The sequence below is a fragment of the Phyllostomus hastatus genome, unplaced genomic scaffold, assembly GCF_019186645.2.
Source record: "Phyllostomus hastatus isolate PE091 unplaced genomic scaffold, TTU_PhHast_1.1 phas_contig_159, whole genome shotgun sequence".
NCBI lineage: Eukaryota > Metazoa > Chordata > Mammalia > Chiroptera > Phyllostomidae > Phyllostomus > Phyllostomus hastatus.
This window is the reverse complement of record NW_025333640.1, coordinates 30534879-30554693: the sequence shown is the minus strand read 5'-3', so window position 1 is coordinate 30554693 and position 19815 is coordinate 30534879. Positions and strand designations below refer to the sequence as shown.

The following is a 19815-nucleotide window of genomic DNA, read 5'->3' as shown; positions in this document are numbered from 1 at the left end:
CAATTTTTCATGGCGGTCTTCTACCTCCCTGTGGCAACAACACTTTCTAATTAAAAGTGTCCTTCCGTGCCAAGGGAGGGTTTCGGATGGTATAACGAATGACAAAAATCACCACAGCTCATCGTGAAGCCAACTTAGTCTTGAGGCTCTTCAAGAAGGAGACTGGACTCATTTGCCCAGAGAGAAATCTAATTTTCTTCAACTGCATTGTTAAAAACCTAAACTTTCATTAATTTTTTTAAAAAGCACTGTTTTTCTTGTCGCATTATATAAAAATTCTTATCATGCATCTGCCTTTTCAACTAATCTCTAAACACAATTTTGTCGATCACAAAAAAAGTTTTCCAAGTGTTCTCGATAATTACTTTCTTGACTAAGTCCAACTTTTTATGTTTTAATACCTGGTTAAACACCTAAGTCCTGTTCCTAATCAATGATCGGAAGAGAGAAGGAGGAAGGTACTAGACCCCTTTCAGCCAATGCTTGTTAGTGAAGATTAGTAATTCTCCTTGTATTACATAACAATGCCATGTTAATTCTGCTTCAAATCCATATTTAAAAAAGACCAGCAGTAACTGTAGAAAAGCAGTAGTTACTCTCCTCTCACCGGTGAGAGGATGGCTGATTTTCATTGTTTGTTTTTTGCAACACTTCCCAATTTTCCCAATGAGCATGTCTCACTCATTGCATTGTAAGAAAAAAAAAGTTTAAGTGTAAGCAAGAATGATTAAAACCCACTGTGATTTTAACATAATATTAATCTAAGTATGACAATATTATGGCTTTGATATATTTTAAATGACCATATATATTTTTTTCAATGACTATCTTTTCATATTTTAAATAACCCTAAGGTATTCAATGTTTAGCATCTGAACAAAAAAAGTTTATGATTTTTACAAAGATGGTTCTTGATTATGCTGCATTATAAGTCAAAACTCAATTTGTTTCAGTCTGTACTTCCTAATGGCTACGTGTTACACACTATATTATATACTATGTTTGATAAAATGCATGATCTCTGCCTTCAAGGGACTTACACGCTCAGTTTGGAAACAAAAGGAGCACACACACAAGAACGTAAGAAAAGTGTAAGAAGGTGAAATCCAGACAGTCTAACAGAAGACAGGGCCAGGAAGCGTTTCACGTAGGCCGCAGTCACCGTGGAAAGTTCTTGTAGCTGGACCTTAAAGAAAGGATGATACCTGAACACATTCTTGACAGAAAACTATTTGAGCAAAAGCTCAGCAGCCTAAATAGCACACAGTCCATGCTGGGGGCAGCAAGTAAAGCAGCAAGAAGAAGAATCCAGTGTTCCAGCAGGTAAGACGGCCAGATCAAGAAGGAGCTACTTCTGGATGACTCTGCGGGTCACTCCATGTGGCCGAGGAGTGGCCTTTGAAATCTGATAGACAAAGAGATTCAGGAGAATGATAAATGCAGTAACCAAAGCATAGTTAAGTTCAGGAAGAAACGACCAGGAAAAGTACAGACTGAAGGCATAAACTAAGCATTTATTTTTTTAAACAAGTAGAAGGGAAAGGAAAGAGAAAAACAGAACAGAGAAATAAACAAGCATACTGTTTTAATGTATAAAAAGACCACAGGACAGAAACTGTCACTGCTAACTGTGGGGCACCACCCTATCTCTACGATCGTCCTCAGCTTACCCACATATTTGCAAACTACCCACTTATTAAAATGTCCCTTTAACTATCCTAATTTGAGTATGCCATCTTCTTTGGTGATGGAACCCTGACTATACATTTGATCATCTTTAAATCCCTGAATATGTCCCCTTAATGGTCTGCTTCAGCTCAAAATCAGCATGCCTATTACCCACTCACCTGCTTCCTCAAATCCCTATACAATACTATCGTCAACACTCTGTGTCAAACACACAGTATTATCTTAACTATTCCTCTCCCCTTCACCTGCCATGTCTTGCTAGACCTTACACAGTGACATAGCTTATATAAGCCCCTTCTGTTCCTATTGCTTCTAACCCTGTTTCAATACTTTTCAAGTCATCCCAACTCATGCTACGACCGCCAGCCTGCCTGCCTCATCTTCTCCCCTACAACTTACCCTCTGTCTACCGAGATACTAAATACATAGTACTTTCCACTCAAAACCTTCCCATCTGTCTGCATTTTATATACCTAATTACCCACTCTTGGGTCCAAATCGCAATCTAGTCACAACTCTTAATGGAAGGAACCTCCTGTCAATGTCTTATTTACTCAATATCGTCCAAACATACCTTGAACTCTACTACTCCAGCCTATTTATTAATGACATTTCCTCTAGTCTGAAGTGCCTTTGGCCTACTTCCTGGATGTCCATCCAAATCCTCCCAATATTCCTCCTTCTTCTCTTTCTCAAAAAACATTCCCTGATCCTGTTCATTGAAAAAACAGTGCCCTTGCACATAAAAAAAATGCAAAGTACTTACTAATACAGTCTCATAAATTTAAGTGAAAGGTTAAGAGAGAGAATAAATACAGTAAGTTAAGGTGCAAGATAAAGAGGCAGATCCTAAATAGTTCAATCTTCCCAGACAAGTTTAAAAGATTTCTATCAAAACTTATTATTGTCCCTGGCAGGGCAACTCAGTTGGTTAGGATGTTGTCCCAATGCACCGAGGTTGCGGGTTTGATCCCCAGTCAGAGCATATGTAAGAATCAAACAATGAATGCATCAGTAAGTGGAACGACAAATCGATGTCTAAAGGTCTCCCTCACTCTCTCTTCTCCTTTGCTCTCTCTAACATCAATAAATAAAAATTAAAATACAATTCACAGCCATACACATACATATATACATATTTTTGAGTGAACATAAAAATTGCATTTTCCAATCTTAGGAAATTCAAGAGACAGCCCTCTCCCTTACCCCCAGCTCAGCCCTTCTGTCTAAGGAGCAGCCCCAGAGCTGGTGCACCTGCCAGCCAAGACTACCCTCCATCCACACCACACTGCGTTTTCTCAAAGGCTCTTCAGGGTTGCTAACCCTAAATTATCCTCAAAAAGCAGTTTATATGTTTAGATGAATGTGCCTTTTTTTTAAATCCTCACCTGGGGGCATTTTTTTCATTGCTTTTAGAGAGAGAGGAAAAGAGAGAAAGAAATATCAATGACAGAGAGAAGCGTTGATTGGTTGCCTTCCATAGGTGCCCAGACCGAGAGTCAACCCCACAACCTAGGTAGGTACCCTGACTGGGAATCAAATTTGCAACCTTTTGGTTATGGGACAACACTCCAACCAAGCGAGCCACATGGGCCAGGGCTAAATATGCCTGTTGGTAAACTTTCAAAACATCTGATTTTTCCTATAAATTTTAAGAGGGGATTACTATTATATATAAGCTCTGTGAGGGAAATGACTTTCAGACTATAAAAAGGTGAGACAAAATAGCATATAATTACACCTAACAAAATGAGAAATCTTTTCTTTAAATAATGAAGATGGCTAAATATGCATCACTAGATCTGAGGAGTCCTGCCTGGATGACACCGTGAACACTGTCTCTGGTGTGGACATACATGTGTGGGTACACAGGCACGCAGAGAGCCGGCGTACAGGCCAATGAGTATCATTGCAAACATTTTTAGGAAGACGAATAGAACCCAAGTTACCAGGCAGGAGCATTCCAGGAAGTGTTTCCTAGATGTGCAAAAGGAAATCTTACTCTCCATGAATCTCATTTCCACCACTTCCCCAAATAAAACCTGCTATAACCATCGTATAAATATCCCTTTGCTTTTCTTCCCACTCAGCTTCTTCTCCAAAATTTACTCAAATCTGGAATTTAAGTTAGAACGTTACACCACCAGAAGAGAGCCTGATTCTAATCCCCTACCTAAAAGGAAACATGCATTAGTACAAGACATAACAACCGTTATTCATTTGTATATGTTCTAGGTGTCAGAAGAATGGAAAATTTATTTGGATTTTAATTTGCTTAAAAATGCATTTGAGTCTTTACACAAAAACAAATTTAAGCTCAGGTTAACTTTTCTAAACTAATCTCTATATATTAATGATTCTAAAAAGTTACATTAAAATCCACGAGCTGTAGTACTGTAAAACAACTGTATATTGCAGACTTCATGGTCTGCATGCCTTATCATGAATGAATGTGAGTGTTTTAAATTGTTGTCATTGCTGATGTGTGTGTGAGCCAGCAGTTTTCGGTAAGAATTTGGCATTGCTTTTTTAAATGAGCTGTAACTGAATTCTAAGTTTTACAGGGCTGTTCTGTAAAGAGAGACAAAAATAGCTATACTATGCTGTTCTGTATTTTTAGAAGTAATAAAGCAAGCATAGATTTCCTTAAAAATCCATGAGTCAGTACGCAATTAAAAACTAGGATGAACTTCTCAGGTACCTGTAGACTATTTCAGCATAATGTGAGTTATTTACTCATATTTCATTTTGGTGTTGAAGAAAAAGAAATCTAAAAAAATATTATCAAGTGTTCAAAAACCACTTTAAAAAAAATCACAAAAGTAGCTGTTATTTAACCCGGACTTTGTGGAGCCTCTTTTTCAATATCACAGTCACTCCTCTCTCTGTCCTACAAATGATATCATCACATCCAGAGTTAAACGAGGCTAAGAAAATGAAATCTCTTAAATGGATTATATTTGCTTCCTGTTTGGAATTGCTTTTACCTGAGTACTTTAAATTAACGAAGCAATGACCACCAACTGTAAAACCAGTAAGAGTTGACCGACCTGCTCCGTTATGTTAATGTAATAAATATTTTACCATAAGATAATTGCCTGCTGATGCAAACTTGGCACTGCAGTTTTCATTTTTTACAGTTTCTAATTTGCTATCAAAAATCAGTCTTCTGTAGCCTTTCGAATATTTCCCAGAAATTTCAAACAATTCTATTCTTTCATCCGACTTTAGCTGTCCTACTTTTCTGTTCTTGTGCTCTTAGTTTTCTGTTTAGCTGTGCTCCTATAATGAAATTGGTTACAATAGCTACTTAAAAATATCGTCACACACGACGTTTTCAGCTGTTCTTCCTATTATTCTCCTCAAGAAGGAAATTCATCTCTGCCACTTGATTCCTGGTTTCTGGCTGAGAAACTCTCCAAACGCTCAGAAAAACGCAGGTCTCTTCCTGCCACTTGCACTATTATCAGTTGTAGTTCGAGTACCACTGCAAACTAGAGCCACGGAGCCTATTGAAGTCGGTGGCGACCTGTTCTGAAAAATAACTGATCACCACTCCACATGGGGCTTGCTGGCTTGTTGTCACCACTGCTCTGAGCAGCGAGGAAGCTTCCAGTCCCCTCCGCTCAGCAAAAAGGAAGCTGGAGGAAGAAGCACGGATCGGAGCCAGGAGACGCTGAGAGTCCCAGGGGGCGCCACTGGGCCCCCGCAAGCAGAAAGCCACCGGCCACTCACAATTTTCATCATGAGACTGGGCTACTTCTACAGAAATGTATCTAAATATTTAGGAATTTTTATTAGGGCTATACGCCAAGCACAAGGATTCTTTTTCTCCATTAATGGCAAACGATACATTTTAATGTGCATTACTATAAAATAGTCACTATAATCCTTCCGGTAAAAATACTCTTATTTTCTTTATGGTCAATGGCAAAAATTAAAAGGTTTCTTCAGGAACTGTACATAGTAACCCCCAATTAAACATACAGTTATCTCACCACAGACACAGTGCAAATACTACAATTTCTAAGACAAAAAGGGGAGAGGAATCTGAGAGACTACCGCAAAGATGCTTCTGACCTAAGAAAAAAGGGATCACACTGCTCCACCAATACTGAGTCAAAGAAACTCTTCATCTGTTATAGAATGAAAATGCCGTATTTATTTTTTAGTAAAAAAAAAAAGGTACCCTCATATACTAGCCTACTGACCTCTATAAGTAAATAACAACTAGTCAATTTCCACAGTCCCAGAAAAAGTGATAAAAGCAATTTTATTATTGTGGGCCTGTAACTGTATCCTTTGGATCCACGATATGAGATGCTATTATATCTCAAAAAATTATAATGGAGAACTTCTTATATCAATACATTCCCTTAAGTAAAAGATGTTTCACTGGTTTCCAATCTATACTAAATAGCATTCGAAAGAGGTTTTTGGGTACACTTTTCATCTGGCAACAGCAACGTGGACACTTACGAAATGAGGAAGTTAGAAATAATAAACATTGGAGGAGATGTCTACCTGTTTCCACATTCTCCGTTTCAACTTCTTGTTCTTCTGCCACATCTTGCATCATGTAAGTCTCATCGTCATAAACCAGAACCTGGGCCGCGTAGCCCTGCTCTAATCTGGCACTTGGCACCGGCTCCACAATCACTGCTGGGTATTCAGAAACCTTGTCACTTTCCTACAAGAGCAAATTTAAAAAACAATCAGCCTTTTTGTTTGCAAACGCTGGGTTCCCTTTCAAACCCTTGAGTTCACAGAGTCCCGAGGAGCCCACACAGTGAGTCTCATGTATGATAAATATGAATGCAAAAACCAACACGAGAGGTGAAAAGGGCTCACTTGAGCAATCTGTGCGAGTCAAGAGGTGAGGCACAGACAAAACATTTTAAATAACCAGAGCTTTAGGGTGAAGATGGCAAATTTAAAACGTGCATGACATTTCACTCTCTCATGAGAACAACAAGATGTTTAGCCTGTAAGGAGAAGAGCTAAAAGCAACGAGGGAGAAGAACTAAGAGTAACAATGAAACCTTGGAAGATGGAAAGTGGATGGGCAAATATTGCTGAGTGGTTTAGCGGGCCCAGGAAAGCCCAACCCATAGCCTGACACACTGCACTGGAGAATCCTCAGAAGGCAACCCCAGTGACTTCTGGGAATGGAACAGCAGCAGGTGGGAGAGAAGGAGGAGGAGGTTCAAAACAAGGGAGATCTTGTTAAACCTGTTTGTGACGCGCTTTGATTCCTAGACTCACTTGCTCCTCCATGACGCTAGGCAACCAGCCCTCCCCGCCTCAGCAGAAGCCGGAGAGGGAGAGACAAGAGCAGCTCTGAGGTACATCAGGCGCCTCTGCTAGTATCACCACTGCACCAGGAACAGTTTCCAATCAGCTGTTTAGTTCTCGCCCTCCTGTTACATTTCTCATAGCCACTGTCAGGGACCTCCACGACTTTAATGTCTTTAAGGCTCGAAACGTGGCTTTATTTATCGCCAGCTTTCTCTAAATTTATGCAGAAACACATTCAAGTAAGCAGACTCATTGGCTGGCTTTAGTCCTCAACTTTTAAGCACAAGCAGACAGCCAAGCATTACCAGCTATCTAAGACACAGAATATATACATATACGTACATATGTATACACATATACATATATATATATCCATATTCTTCACAGAGGAAAAAGATTTTATATCCATAAAACAAGAAGAGAATACAATAAATAACATTTAAAAAATGAAGTGTTCTTAGAAATTAAAAACACAATACCTTAAATAAAAAGACAGAGGCTTGGAAGATAAAATCAAGGCAGTCTTCCAAGAACCAGAGAAAAAAGATCAAGCAACGGAAAACAGGAGAGAAAAGAGAACCACAGGAGAGGCCCAGTCCTGGAGGGCCAACCTCGGAATGACAGGAGTTCCAGAAATAAGAAAATGGAGAGGGAGGGGGAAGTTGGCAAGAAATCAAAGAATTCCAGAAATTTCTCTAGAGCTAAAGGACATAAACTGCTCGTTTGAGAAGACCTACCAAGTGTTAGCATAAAAAAATCAAGGGAGACCTACCTACACTCAGGCACACCATTGTGGGACATCATAACAGTGGGGACATGAAGAAGATTCTACAAGCTTCTAGAAAGAAAACGCACACCACACACAAAGACCGAGGACTCAGTTCAGTCTTCTCAACCGTCACACTGGGAGGAAGATGACAATGGAGCCATTTCTTCAAAATTATAATGGAAAATTATTTGCAACCTAGAATTCTTCACCCAGCCGAACCATCTTATGAAAGTAGAATAAAGGTTTTCTTTGGTGTGAAAGAGCTCAAAACATTTACCTTCCTGCATCTTTTCTCAAGAAGCAACTGGAAAGTGTTTTCCATCAAAAAAAAGAGTAAATGTTTAATAAAAAGATGACTTAGGATACAGAACACAGGAGGTCCAACACGGGGGAGAGATGATAGCAATCTTCGGGGAGGCCCGTGGAGGGAGAGCCCAGGCTGCCAGCCGTGTGCCGGATTCCAAGGGGAACCAGTGCAGTGCAGCGTGGCTCCTGAGATAGCGCGACCAACTGTCACCTCCAAGATAAACACCGACGCTGCTTCGCAGCACCGAATGCCCTGATAGAGCCGATTCCAGCCTGCTATTCCTATCTAGCTTGCCTTGATGCACCCACTCACCCCACCCTGCCTTGCTCCCTGGATCAGCTGAGCACACTCCTTTCACCTCCCGGATGAGCTCTGCTTTGCTGCACTCCCAAGTGCTGAAGGAAGACTACCAGGAGCACAGGAATCAAAAATAAAGAACGGCACTCTTCCTGTGTGACCACATACCTGCTGAACCAACATGCAATACGGGGTCCGCACCACAGCCCCGCCAGGTTCCTGACGCCGCTGGCCCCGTGCTTCCAGGAGCTAACTCACGGCACCGCTTACTGCCTGCCTGAGCAGAAGCGCCTGAAACTCAGCGACCCCCATGCTAAGTTTGTCAGCCCTTTCCCTGGGTGCCTCCGTCTAACTGTGGAAATGCCGCCCTTTCCGAACTCAGCAAGCTTGGCACACTCCTCATTTTTTCAAAGGAAACACTATGTCCTTTAGGAATACATACACAGACAATAACACTAGGAGGAAAAGAAGTAACACCTAAGTCAGGGTAAGGGCACCTCTGGGGACAGACAGGGCAGAGATAATAGCAGGACAGACTTTGCACTCTCAAATACCAGTGATTTCTATGTTTTAACCTGAGTGATAGGTAATATATGTTCTTTTTGTTACTCTTAGGCTGACACGTATATATTTTATACACTCTTCACTTTACATCAAACATTTCACAAAAGCTTTAAATAAACTGCACAAAGATACAGCCACTTCCAATTTTTATAAAAGGAAGTATCTGCTTGAATACTAACACTGAATTTCTACTCTGTGTAAGGCAAAAAATTTGAGCCCAACTTTTCACCATTAAAAAATATTCTTTCACACAAATGGAATATAATTACAGTCAAGTCACCGTGCATTCTGCTCAGCTTTTTAGCCACAGGCTGCAGGCAGTGCTGCCCAGCTACAAAGCCGCTGCTGATGAGAAGCACAGGACAGGTAATGACCGATGCAGTCTCCACTCCTCAGAAACTTGGAAAGAAGCATCATAAGGAGCAGGTGAACTCATATTAAACCAATGTAATCCAAGGGACTTATAACTTCTTTCACGCCTCTGAAATCTAACAGCATATTTAGTAGCACTATTAGTCCGAGACTACTTTATACTGTGAACCACCAATCCCCACCCTACCAGGAGAAATTTTCGAAACCATGAAACAACCGAAGACTGGAATTATGCAGAAGGCTGCTAACCTTCTATAGAATAGGTGGGGCTACTTTACACTGTGATAATAGTATGCAAACATACTATACTCGCCCTCAACTTTGGAGGGCATCTTTTCACATTATAATCAGAAATCAGAATTGCTTGCATTACTTCTCTGTGCAAAAGCTTTCACAATTCCCATTTGTCAAAACGGAGAGTTGAACATACTAAACATTGGTTTTCACACGCTCTTTGACATATAAGCCTCATCCATCTATTAAAAGTTGAGTTGTGGCCCCCAAAAGATGGTGAAGCCCTAACCACCAGTACCTGTGAGTCTGAACTTATTTGGAAGTAGTCTTTGCAAGGCGATCCAGATAAGACGAGACCGTCAGGAGAAACCCTAATCCAAATATGAGCAGGTCCTTATCAAAAGCGCAAATATGGACGAGACACATACGGGAGGAGGACGATGTGAAGACCCAGGGAGAACACCAAGCCAAGACAAGCCAAGAAGTACCAGAAGCTACCAGGAGCTAGGGGAGAAACACGGGAGAGATTCTCTGTGACAGCCACCAGAAGGAACCGCCTCTGCCAGCACCTCGGTTTTGAATTTCTAGCCTCCAGAACCGAGAGACAGTAAACACCTTCTGCTTAAGCCATCAGGCTCATAGCGCTTCCTTCCAGCAGCCCCCAGGAAGAAACAGACCACCTTCACAGCCTTAACTGCCTTATTTCCTATGTTACGTCACATAGCTGTCCACTTACTTGCTGTGCCCCTAACTCCAAACGTGAGAGCTTCCATGGCTGTTTTTCATGTTCTTTTATGGCCTGAAATACCTTCCGTATCTGTCCAAACCCTTTTCATCCACCAAGGGCCAGGTTCCAGAGAACCTTCTCATAATCCTCCAGTCGGTTTTCCCATCCAAATACTCCCAGAACAAGTTGTCTGCCTAACAGTACCACTGTTCATTTGCCTGACCTATAATTATTGGTTTGCATATCCAACTCCTTGACAAGACAGTAAGATGTCTGAGAACAAGACTGCTTATCTTAGTCACCAAGATGCCCTTCGTATAAACCGAAGAGGCATTTAAGCATTTGTAGCGTGGCTCGAAGAACGATAAAGCACAACACATTCTAATGTTAACAGGTACTCGTGGATTCTCCATTTGCCAATCTGCAACGCCACGTACGTCTTCAGGAGGTTTTCCTCTGCCAAGTACCAGGAGCCAGAGGCCACCGCTACAGACAGGCAGATAATCACTGCTTTGCACAGTGTAGGGGAGGTAGCTATTCTTACTGGGGAAGGAGGGTGGAAAAGGAAAAGAATCAGGAGTCTTCGCTTTCTAAGAATATGGTAAACACTCACACACCCACTGAGTTCTTTGACTTAGGACCACTGGACTCTTGATAGGGGTCACCAAAATACGCAGTCATCAAAACGCACGACATCCAGGTTCGGTGGGTCTTGGCACAACCCATCTAGTTCCTCGTGAGCTGAGGTTGTCAGACTCAGCAAACAAAAACACAGTATACCCAGTTAAATTTGAATTTCATATAAACAATGAATGATAAGTATAAGGATGCTCCATGCAACATTTGAAACACATTTAAAGTAAAAGTTGTCTGCTGTTTATGTGAAATTCAGATTTCACAGGACAGCCTGTATTTGACCGAGTAAACCTACTGTGAGCACTAACCGTGATCTCGGAAACTCCTATTCGACGAGAGAGGCCCTCCGCGTGAACAGGCAGGGCAAGTACAAGGCTGCAGGGGTAACAACCTAAGTGGCACTTTGGTGATGCCCTCAAGCCACTGCTCTCCAGGTAGCAGAGGTCTCCAAAGGTAAGCACCATCCCAAGGCTGGGGCCAGGGGTACTGTAACTGTTCTATCACTGTTAGGAAGATGCTGAGAGACAGGAAGCTGAGGAGGAAGTCCGTTTCACATTTCCTCTTTCGTGGTGGAGTAAGACCACCTTCAAAGCCTTACCAAAGATGAAACAAATAGGGTGGCAGACACAGGGGGACCTCCTAACTGTTCACCCTCAGAAGCCACAGCAAGTAACTGTTACTAAAATGAATTCCACGGGCTTGCCATGCAAATGTGGTTTTAAGACAAGTCCCCTGACCAAGATGGTCACAATGCAAAGAAAAGAAAAGAAAAATAAGCCCTGGCTGGTGTAGCTCAGTGGATTGAGCGCGGGCCTGTGAACCAGAGGGTCACGGTTTGATTCCCAGTCTAGGGCACATGCCTGGGTTGCAGGCCATGTCCCCAGCAGGGGGAGTGGGAGAGGCAACCACACATTGATGTTTCTCTCCCTCCTTCCCTTCTCCTCTAAAAATAAATAAATAAAATCTTTTTAAAAAAAAAGAAAAATAAATACGCCCATCAGAAATAGATTGAATAACTATCGTGTGTTCACACAATTAAAAGGTTAAGGCGAAATATCTGTGTGTCATCATGAAAAAATATCAGTGACACAAGTAAATGGGGGGGAACGGGTGACAGGGCAAGACTGTTATATAGTTCTACTTATACAAATTTTTATTTTACATATGCATGAAAAGGTCTGGAAGAATATTTCTCAAATTAATTCACTCTGATAAGAGAAACATACTCAGATAAAAGAGAGATTTTCCTTTTTCAGTATGCCTGAGATTACTGTTTTTATAATGTTTTTATATAACTACAAAGAAAAAAACACTTTTTTTATCCATTTAAAAATAACAAATGGAATGAGAAAAAAAATCCTAAAGCCTACAGGGGTAACTTGAAAACTTCTTTTAAAAATTGTGGGAGAATCTATCTCAAAAAATAAAATAACTCATTTTTCACCAACTGCACCTAGGTACTGTCACAAATGTAGACATCCCTGCAATTACCATCATAATCAAGAAACAGAGCACCTCTGCCCTAGCTGGTGTGGCTCAGGGAATTGAGCACCGGCCTGCACACCAAAGGGTTGCCGGTTCGATTCCCAGTCAGGGCTCATGCCTGGGTTGTGGGCCAGGTCCCCAGTAGGGGGTGCATAAGAGGCAACCACACACGAATGTGCCCCTCTCTCCCCTCTCTCTAAAAGTAAATACATAAGGTCTTTAAAAAAAAGAAAAAGAAACAGAACACCTCCACACAAGGCTCCTGGGCACCCCCATACCAGTCAAACCCTCACCAGCACTACCCCCCCCCCCCACCTACACACACAGGCCTAGCCAACCACCAACCTGCTTTCTAGCCCTACAAATTGCCTCTTCCAAAATTCCACATGTACAAAATAAACTGTGTGCTCTTTTGAGTCTGAGTTCTTTAAATTAACATAGTATTGAGAATTATACATGTTGTTGCATATATCAAGAGTTCACTTCTTTTTACTGCTGAGAATTCCGCTGCATGGATAAATCCATCGCTCATCCACTCACCACGTTCACATGGCTGTCATGCTCCTACTGTCCCTTCTGCTCTTGCCCTCCCGTCCTTCCCCCTCCACTCCACCATCACCTGGGAGTCAGACGACCAGATCCTATGGGTAACTGTACATTTAGTTTTAAAAGGACTGTCAAACTGTTCTCCAAAGGGGCTATTTTACATTCCACAGAAATGCACATGGGTGCCAGTTGCTCCACATCCTTTCCAGCACCTGGCATTACACCATTCCAAGCATGTAGCAGTACCTCCCTGTGGTTTTCATTTGCATTTCCCTGGTGCCTAACGACATTGGGCCTCGGTCCACGTGCTTACTGGCCATGCCCGTAATTTTCTCTTCAAGCCATTTTCCCATTTTAGTGGGTTATTTCCAACTTACTATTCTATATATTCTGAATATAAGTTCTTTGTCAATGTATGTACTGTAAATATATTTTTTCTAATCGTTGGCTTGCCTTCTCATTTTCTTAATGGCATTTTAAGAGAAGTTACTCATTGAAGCTCAATTCATTTTTTTCTTTTTTGTCCTCAACCAAGGACATGCTTATTGATTTTAGAGAAGGGGGGAGAGAGGGAGAGAAGCATCAATGTGGGAAACATTGATCTGCTGTCTCTCGCACTCACCAGGACTGGGTACTCAACCCACAGCCTAGGCATGTGCCCTGACCAGGAACCGAACCTGACTTTTCGGTTTAGGGGACAATGATCCAACAGATCCATACCAACCAGGGCCACCATTTTTGCTTTTAAAGTTCATGTTTGTGTGTGTGTGTGCTCAATCTAAGAAATCATTGCCCATTTCAAGGTTGAGACAATTTCCTCTTTTGTTTTCTTCTGGATGTGTTTACAGTTTACACTCTTAACTCTATAGTCAATTTTGAGTTATTCACTGTATATGATGTGAGAAAATATTATAGTACATTAATGTGCATACAGATATATAGTTGTTTCACTACCATTTGTTTAAAGGCTATTCTTTCTCCACAGAACTACGTTAGCACCTTTAATGAAAATCAGCCAGCCTTCCGTGGGTCTCTATTATGTCCCGCAGATCTGCATGCCCTACTCTAGGGCACGGCTCTTCTGGAGTCCTGGGCCCGTGAATGTCCTGGGCTCTCTAGTCTACTCCAGCTGGTTGACACTCTAACATCTCCCAGCCCGGAGGGAACTCTATGGCTTTTCCAGTAATTTACTGAGTTCACACACACACACTCTGGTCATTCTTTGCCTGGCTTCGCAGAATTGCATGCTATACCTGGGCAGCTAGCTCCCTCGGCTCAAGACCAGCACAGAGCTACGGTATTCTTCCTCTGACGCTCTGCCCCTCAGGTGAGCTGTGTCAGCTCCTCCACATTCTGTTTCCTCGGTTCCCTGAGCCTGTCATGCTCTGCTTGGACTCTTCCTCCCCACGCTGTGGCCCAGAAAGTGCTCCAAGCGGCAGGACTGCGTAACCAGGCCCCTCCTCCCCGGAAGCACAGTCCTGCACTGCTGTCCAGCTGTCTCAGCTCTTTCAGATTGCCATGACCAAACGCCACACACTGGGTGGCTTATAAACAGCAGCAACTTACTGCTTACACATGTGGAGGCTGGAAGTCCAAGTTCAGGGGGCCGGCATGATAGGGTGAGGGCCCTCTTCTGGGTCAAAGACTTATTGCTATACCCCCACACAGCAGAAGGAACAAGGGATCTCTCTGGGACCTTTTATAAGGGCACTAATCCCATTCATAAGGATCCCTCCCTCATAACCTAATCACCTCCCAAAGGCCCTACCTCCTAATATTACCATCATTGGGGGTTAGGGATTCAACACAGGAATTTTGGAAGGACACAAACATTCAGTCCACGGCACCAAAGTTTCAGCAGGGTGGTTTCGTATGTTTTGTTCCTAGTTGTTTATGGTAGGAGTATAATCTGGTCGGAGTTACTCCACCACAGTCTGAAGTGGAAAAATGCCCAATCCTGTTTGTCTGGAAGCTGATGCCTGCTAGACCTTGCAGCTACTGTGTTTTTAAAAAATATATTTAAATCCCTTTCTGCCTGCATTAATCTTCTATTTCTGTGAGACCTACCTGCTACACACTTCCTTTTCAAAGAGTGCTCTGGCTATTTCTGCATGTGTATTGTTCCGTGCAATCATCAGGCTTATAGAACCACTCCTCCCCAAAGTTGCCCTGGCATTTGATGGGGATGGAATTAAATACATGTATCAATTGAAGGAAACTGACGTCCTCCACAGCAGCGGTCCCCAACCCTTTTGGCACCAGGAACCAGTTTCATGGAAGACAATTTCTCCACAGACCTGGGCAGCTGGGGAGATGGTCTGAGGATGATTCAGGTGCGTTACGTTCAAGCTCACGTCCTGCTGTGCGGCCTGGTTCCTGACAGGCCCCGCCCAGTACGAGTCCTTGGCCTGCGGCCCAGAGGCTGGGGACGCCTGCTCCACAGCACTGACCCTTCCCCTCTCTCCTGCCCAAGTATAAAACACATCTCTTTGTTTATTCAGGTCTTCTTTCGTGCACTTCAATTTTCTTCAAATAAGTTCCATATATCTATTTATTCCTCAATATTTTATGTTTTGTCAGTTTTCTGAAAGGGATCTTATTCTCCATGATCTATTCTAATTATAGTCCTTACGAAAGAAAGCTGGATATTTTTGGTGCTAATTTTGTACTTGCCAAACTTTTATTAGTTCTAATGGGCTTTCAATGGATTCCCCTGATTTGCCCAAGTAGAGAATCACATTATTTACAAATAATAATTTGGTCTCCTTTATAATATTTTTTTCATTATCTTGCCTGATTGCAGAAAAATATTTATAATAGCAATGGTAGTGCCTACACTTATTGCCTTCCCAATTTTAAGGAAAATACTCTAGTTCATCATTAGACAGGATTTGACTACTGGTTGGTAACAGTTCTTTGAGATTTTATTTATCTTTTTTAAAGATTTTATTTATTTATTTTTAGACAGAGGGGTAGGGAGAGAGAGAGAGGGAGAGAAACATCAATGTGTGGTTGCCCTTTACATGCCCCCACAATGGGGACCTGGCCTGCAACCCAGGCATGTTGCCCTGACCAGGACAAGAATTGAACCAGTGACCCTTTGGTTCGTAGGCCGGAGCTCAATCCACTAAGCCACACCTGCCAGGGCTATTTATTTTGAGAGGGAGAGAACGAGAGAGAGAGAGAGAAACATCAATGTATGGTTGCTTCTCGCACACCCCCAGCTGGGGACCTGGCCTACAACCCAGGCATGTGCCCTGACTGGGAATTGAACTGGCGACCTTTTGGTTAACAGGACGGCACCCAGTACACTGAGCCACACCAGCCAGGGCATGTAACAGTTACTTTTTATAATGTTAAGGAACTATACACATGTATTTATATTATTAAGTGTTTTCCTAAAAAGGCAGAAGGAAAATCAGGACAAAAAAAGGAAAAGAATTTTTATCGGAAATGGATATAGAATTTTATAAAATCCCATTTCCTGAAGTATTTTATTCCTACTAACATATATGTTATATTTCATATTAGTAGGGAGATGTATTATATTTTTTAATATTGAATTATGTTCGTAATCTAAATCCTACTTAGTAACTAAAACTTTTATATATAGTTGCATTTTGTATATTTCTTACTATTTTATTTATGATTTTTACATCTATACTAATAAGTATGATTGTAGTTTACTTTTTTGGTATCTTTGTCAGAAACAGAATTATCCTAATTTTATAAAATATATTCCTTTTTTGTATTACTTCTATAATAAGAAATACAGTTATAAAAAAATAAAGCCTGAAAAATTAATAACTCCTCAAATGCCCAACACTTATTTTTGGCCAACTACTTTTAAAATTTATTTTCAATTATAGTTGACACACAGTATTATATGAGTTTCCGGTGCACAACACATACCCACAACTTTTTACACATTTATCTTTTTCTTCAGATTCTGGAGCTCTGATTATAAAATTCTGACAGGTCATTTCTTTCAACCCATCCTGTATTTTAGAATATAGACATTATAGACATATGCCTTAAAAGTTGCTTGTAAAATAAAAATCTTTCAAATATACTGTCTCCAAAACTCCCTTTGTAAAAACTGGAAGATTATTTCAGATGCTAGTGGCTTTTCACTCTTCCTGGAATTCTCTTTCCCCGGATGTTTCTATTGCCCAATCCCTTACTTTATTTAGGTCTGAATCGAAATAGCACCTACCTCTTCAGAGAAGCCTTCCCTGTCCACCCTAATTAAAGTCCCCCCCACCACCTCTCCATCCATCTCTAGCCTTGCTGTGTTTCTCACAGCCCCTCTGAAACAGTTTACCCCCAGTGCCTCAAAAAGGACTTGACACAAGGTAAGTGGTCAGTTCCCATCTGATGAGGACAAAGCTACCCAAGGATAGTTCACCCCACTCTGGTGCCACACATTGTTGACTAAAGAGTCAAATGACTTCATTTACGAGATTCTTTCTCCCATAATAATCTGTTCTCCAGGCCAAGAACGCCCAGGGTTCCATGTAAAAGCAGAAAAAATATGAGTCTTCCAGAAATAAACTGTTGTGCTCTTTTCCCACATCGATGGTGCCCAGTCAGCACCAGGTAACTATATTCTGCCTACTCTCCCTGGCAGCTCCCTTCATGGGGTTGAATACCAACAGAGTGAAACTACGGTACAAAGAGAAAGCTCTTAAAGAAACAACAAATGGTTTAGGTGGCATGGATGGATGGAAGTCCTCCAAGTCCCTGGTCTCGCGGGTGAATCACACCTAGAAGTGATCGTCCTGAAAGTAAATCTTCAAGGAAGAAGTAAACATTGGTTACTTAATGGCGTCTCTTAAGGACTCTGAACCAGTTTTAGATTCCAACAGGACAGGAATGTTTGAGTTAACAAGCACTGAGAACAAGGGAAAAGCGGTAGGTAGCTTTTGCTTTATCCCCTTCCCACTGAATTTGCCCCCGGGTATGAGGAGGACAGAACAGACACCAAGCAAGCAAGAAGAATCCAGATTCCAGAGCACTCGCCCAGGGTCCTAACTTGTTTCTCAGTCATGTCCCTGTGCCGCTCTGCTGGTACTAAGTGCCAGCAACAGCAGTGTCCTTCCACAGAACAGAGGGAGGACAGATTTTCCAAATACAGTAAACTCTCCATTTTCCCACTGATCACATACGAGTCCATTAGTGTGACAGCATTATTATATTGCAATTTAGCTCCTTCCCAATGTTCAGTCTTTATTGAACAGTGGGAACAGAAGCCAGGCCCTTTAAGTCCATGTATTTCTGGTGCTGTTGTTTTTCTACTCCCATCTCTTGTGCTTTAATGTTACCAGTAACAAGAAGATAACCAAAACTGCTAATAATGTAAGAAATTCTACATGTATAAAATTTCAAAACCTGAATTTATTTTCTGACTTACAAATTACCTAAATTCTTAAATACTCACACACAATTAAAATATGATGGAACCCTCACCCTGAATTAGAGATGTAACAAAATAACAAAAAAAAAAAAAACAACTAAGACTGCAACTAAAGGAGACACAAAATTCTAATTTAAGATGAATTTAATTTAGGGTACAATATACACCTAAACCCTCTATAATCCAAAGCAATAAATTTTATCAGAAATTAAGTCATGTTTTCAATTAATACTACAGCATTCTTTCTTCCCATTTTTTCCTCCCAGTTCATTCCAGCACATCCATCTTCCAGCAGCTCTGGTGAGCCCGGCAGTACACGCCCTCAAACTTCGATTACATAAACTGCGTGAGGACATGTGACGTGTCCACGTACAATCGCCTGCATTATGCATTCCTATTCTCAAATACCTGTTTCCCATGAATTTCAAAACCATGTCATGCATTGGACTTGAGGAATGAAACGATAACGGAATACATTGGATGCCTGACCTCTTGATTTTCTACTCCATGGCTGGAAAGCTCCGAAACAGAACCTCCACTGTCAACCACTGCTGATGTCATTGTGTATTCCCTGAGGAAGCTTGAAATGCTATTAATCAGTGCAATTAACGGTTCATGGATGATTGCCAGTATTATAGGTTTGCATTATCATGTCTTAAAAGTCAATACAGGAGTGGAGTAGACATCCAGAAATCGAATCTTCTAAAGATGATTAACCAGAGAGCCTAAAAGGAGGAAGAATTTGAAAGGTTATTAAACATATATAGGAAAGGTATAAAGTACAACCTATTCTACAATCTAATTTTTAGCATTTTGCATGGACTAAAAAAAAAAAACAAAAAAAGATAGGCTTATACAGCCCTGTGTCAACAGAGGGCAGTAATGAGCATTCTACTTAGTATTGTCCAGTTCATGAACATAATGAAATTAAGTTCTTACCAAGCTACTGCACATTTATGACATTATGATATTTACATTCTAAGAAGTAAAATGTTACAATTATTTTTATGAAGATGTACTTTTGTTCCTGAAATATTTTCATAGTCATTTTTAAAATCTTTTATACATATAAAAACATAACATGTGCTAGACAGAGCCAACTTTTAAAATTATCTTCCTACATTACAAACTAAAGGACTTATTGGTTTGTAAATATTTCACTCTTCTCCTTTGGCTCATTTGGGTTATTTATTTGGATGGTCCTTTTATTTATTATATGGTCCTTTGCTATGGCAGCAATCTCACGTGTGTCCACATTTTGAATCCTCTACCAGAACCATAAAACAGACTAATTTCAGTTGCTTATATTTTCAAATAGAGTAGTTTAAAAATAAAGCAGTGAAATCATTTGGAATGCCTTTAATATTACTTTATCATTCTTTCCTCAATAGTTTTGTTGCTATTGGTTCAACAGTCAATATAGCAAAGGATTTCAAGTAAACATAATTCAATTTTCCTCCAGTAGAGAGGAATGT

General features: G+C 41.0%; 1 protein-coding gene and 1 non-coding gene across 6 annotated transcripts in view; both read right to left on the bottom strand.

Moving 5' to 3' along the window:
- ELF2 (E74 like ETS transcription factor 2) overlaps positions 1-19815 on the bottom strand; it is an 84923-nt gene that overhangs the window by 43323 nt on the left and 21785 nt on the right. For all 5 annotated transcript variants that reach the window (XR_006784821.1, XM_045831460.1, XM_045831457.1 and 2 more), the window contains exons 3-4: positions 18830-19065; positions 6214-6379 (exon numbers count right to left, since the gene is read on the bottom strand). Coding sequence is in view for 4 of the 5 variants with exons in the window: in XM_045831460.1 (XP_045687416.1) it covers positions 6214-6379; positions 18830-18901 (238 nt within the window). In the remaining variant the exon portion in view is untranslated. The remainder of the gene's footprint in view (positions 1-6213; positions 6380-18829; positions 19066-19815) is intronic.
- LOC123814253 lies at positions 7120-7250 on the bottom strand. The gene has a single exon (XR_006784874.1). It is a non-coding gene; the product is annotated as a small nucleolar RNA SNORA33 (small nucleolar RNA).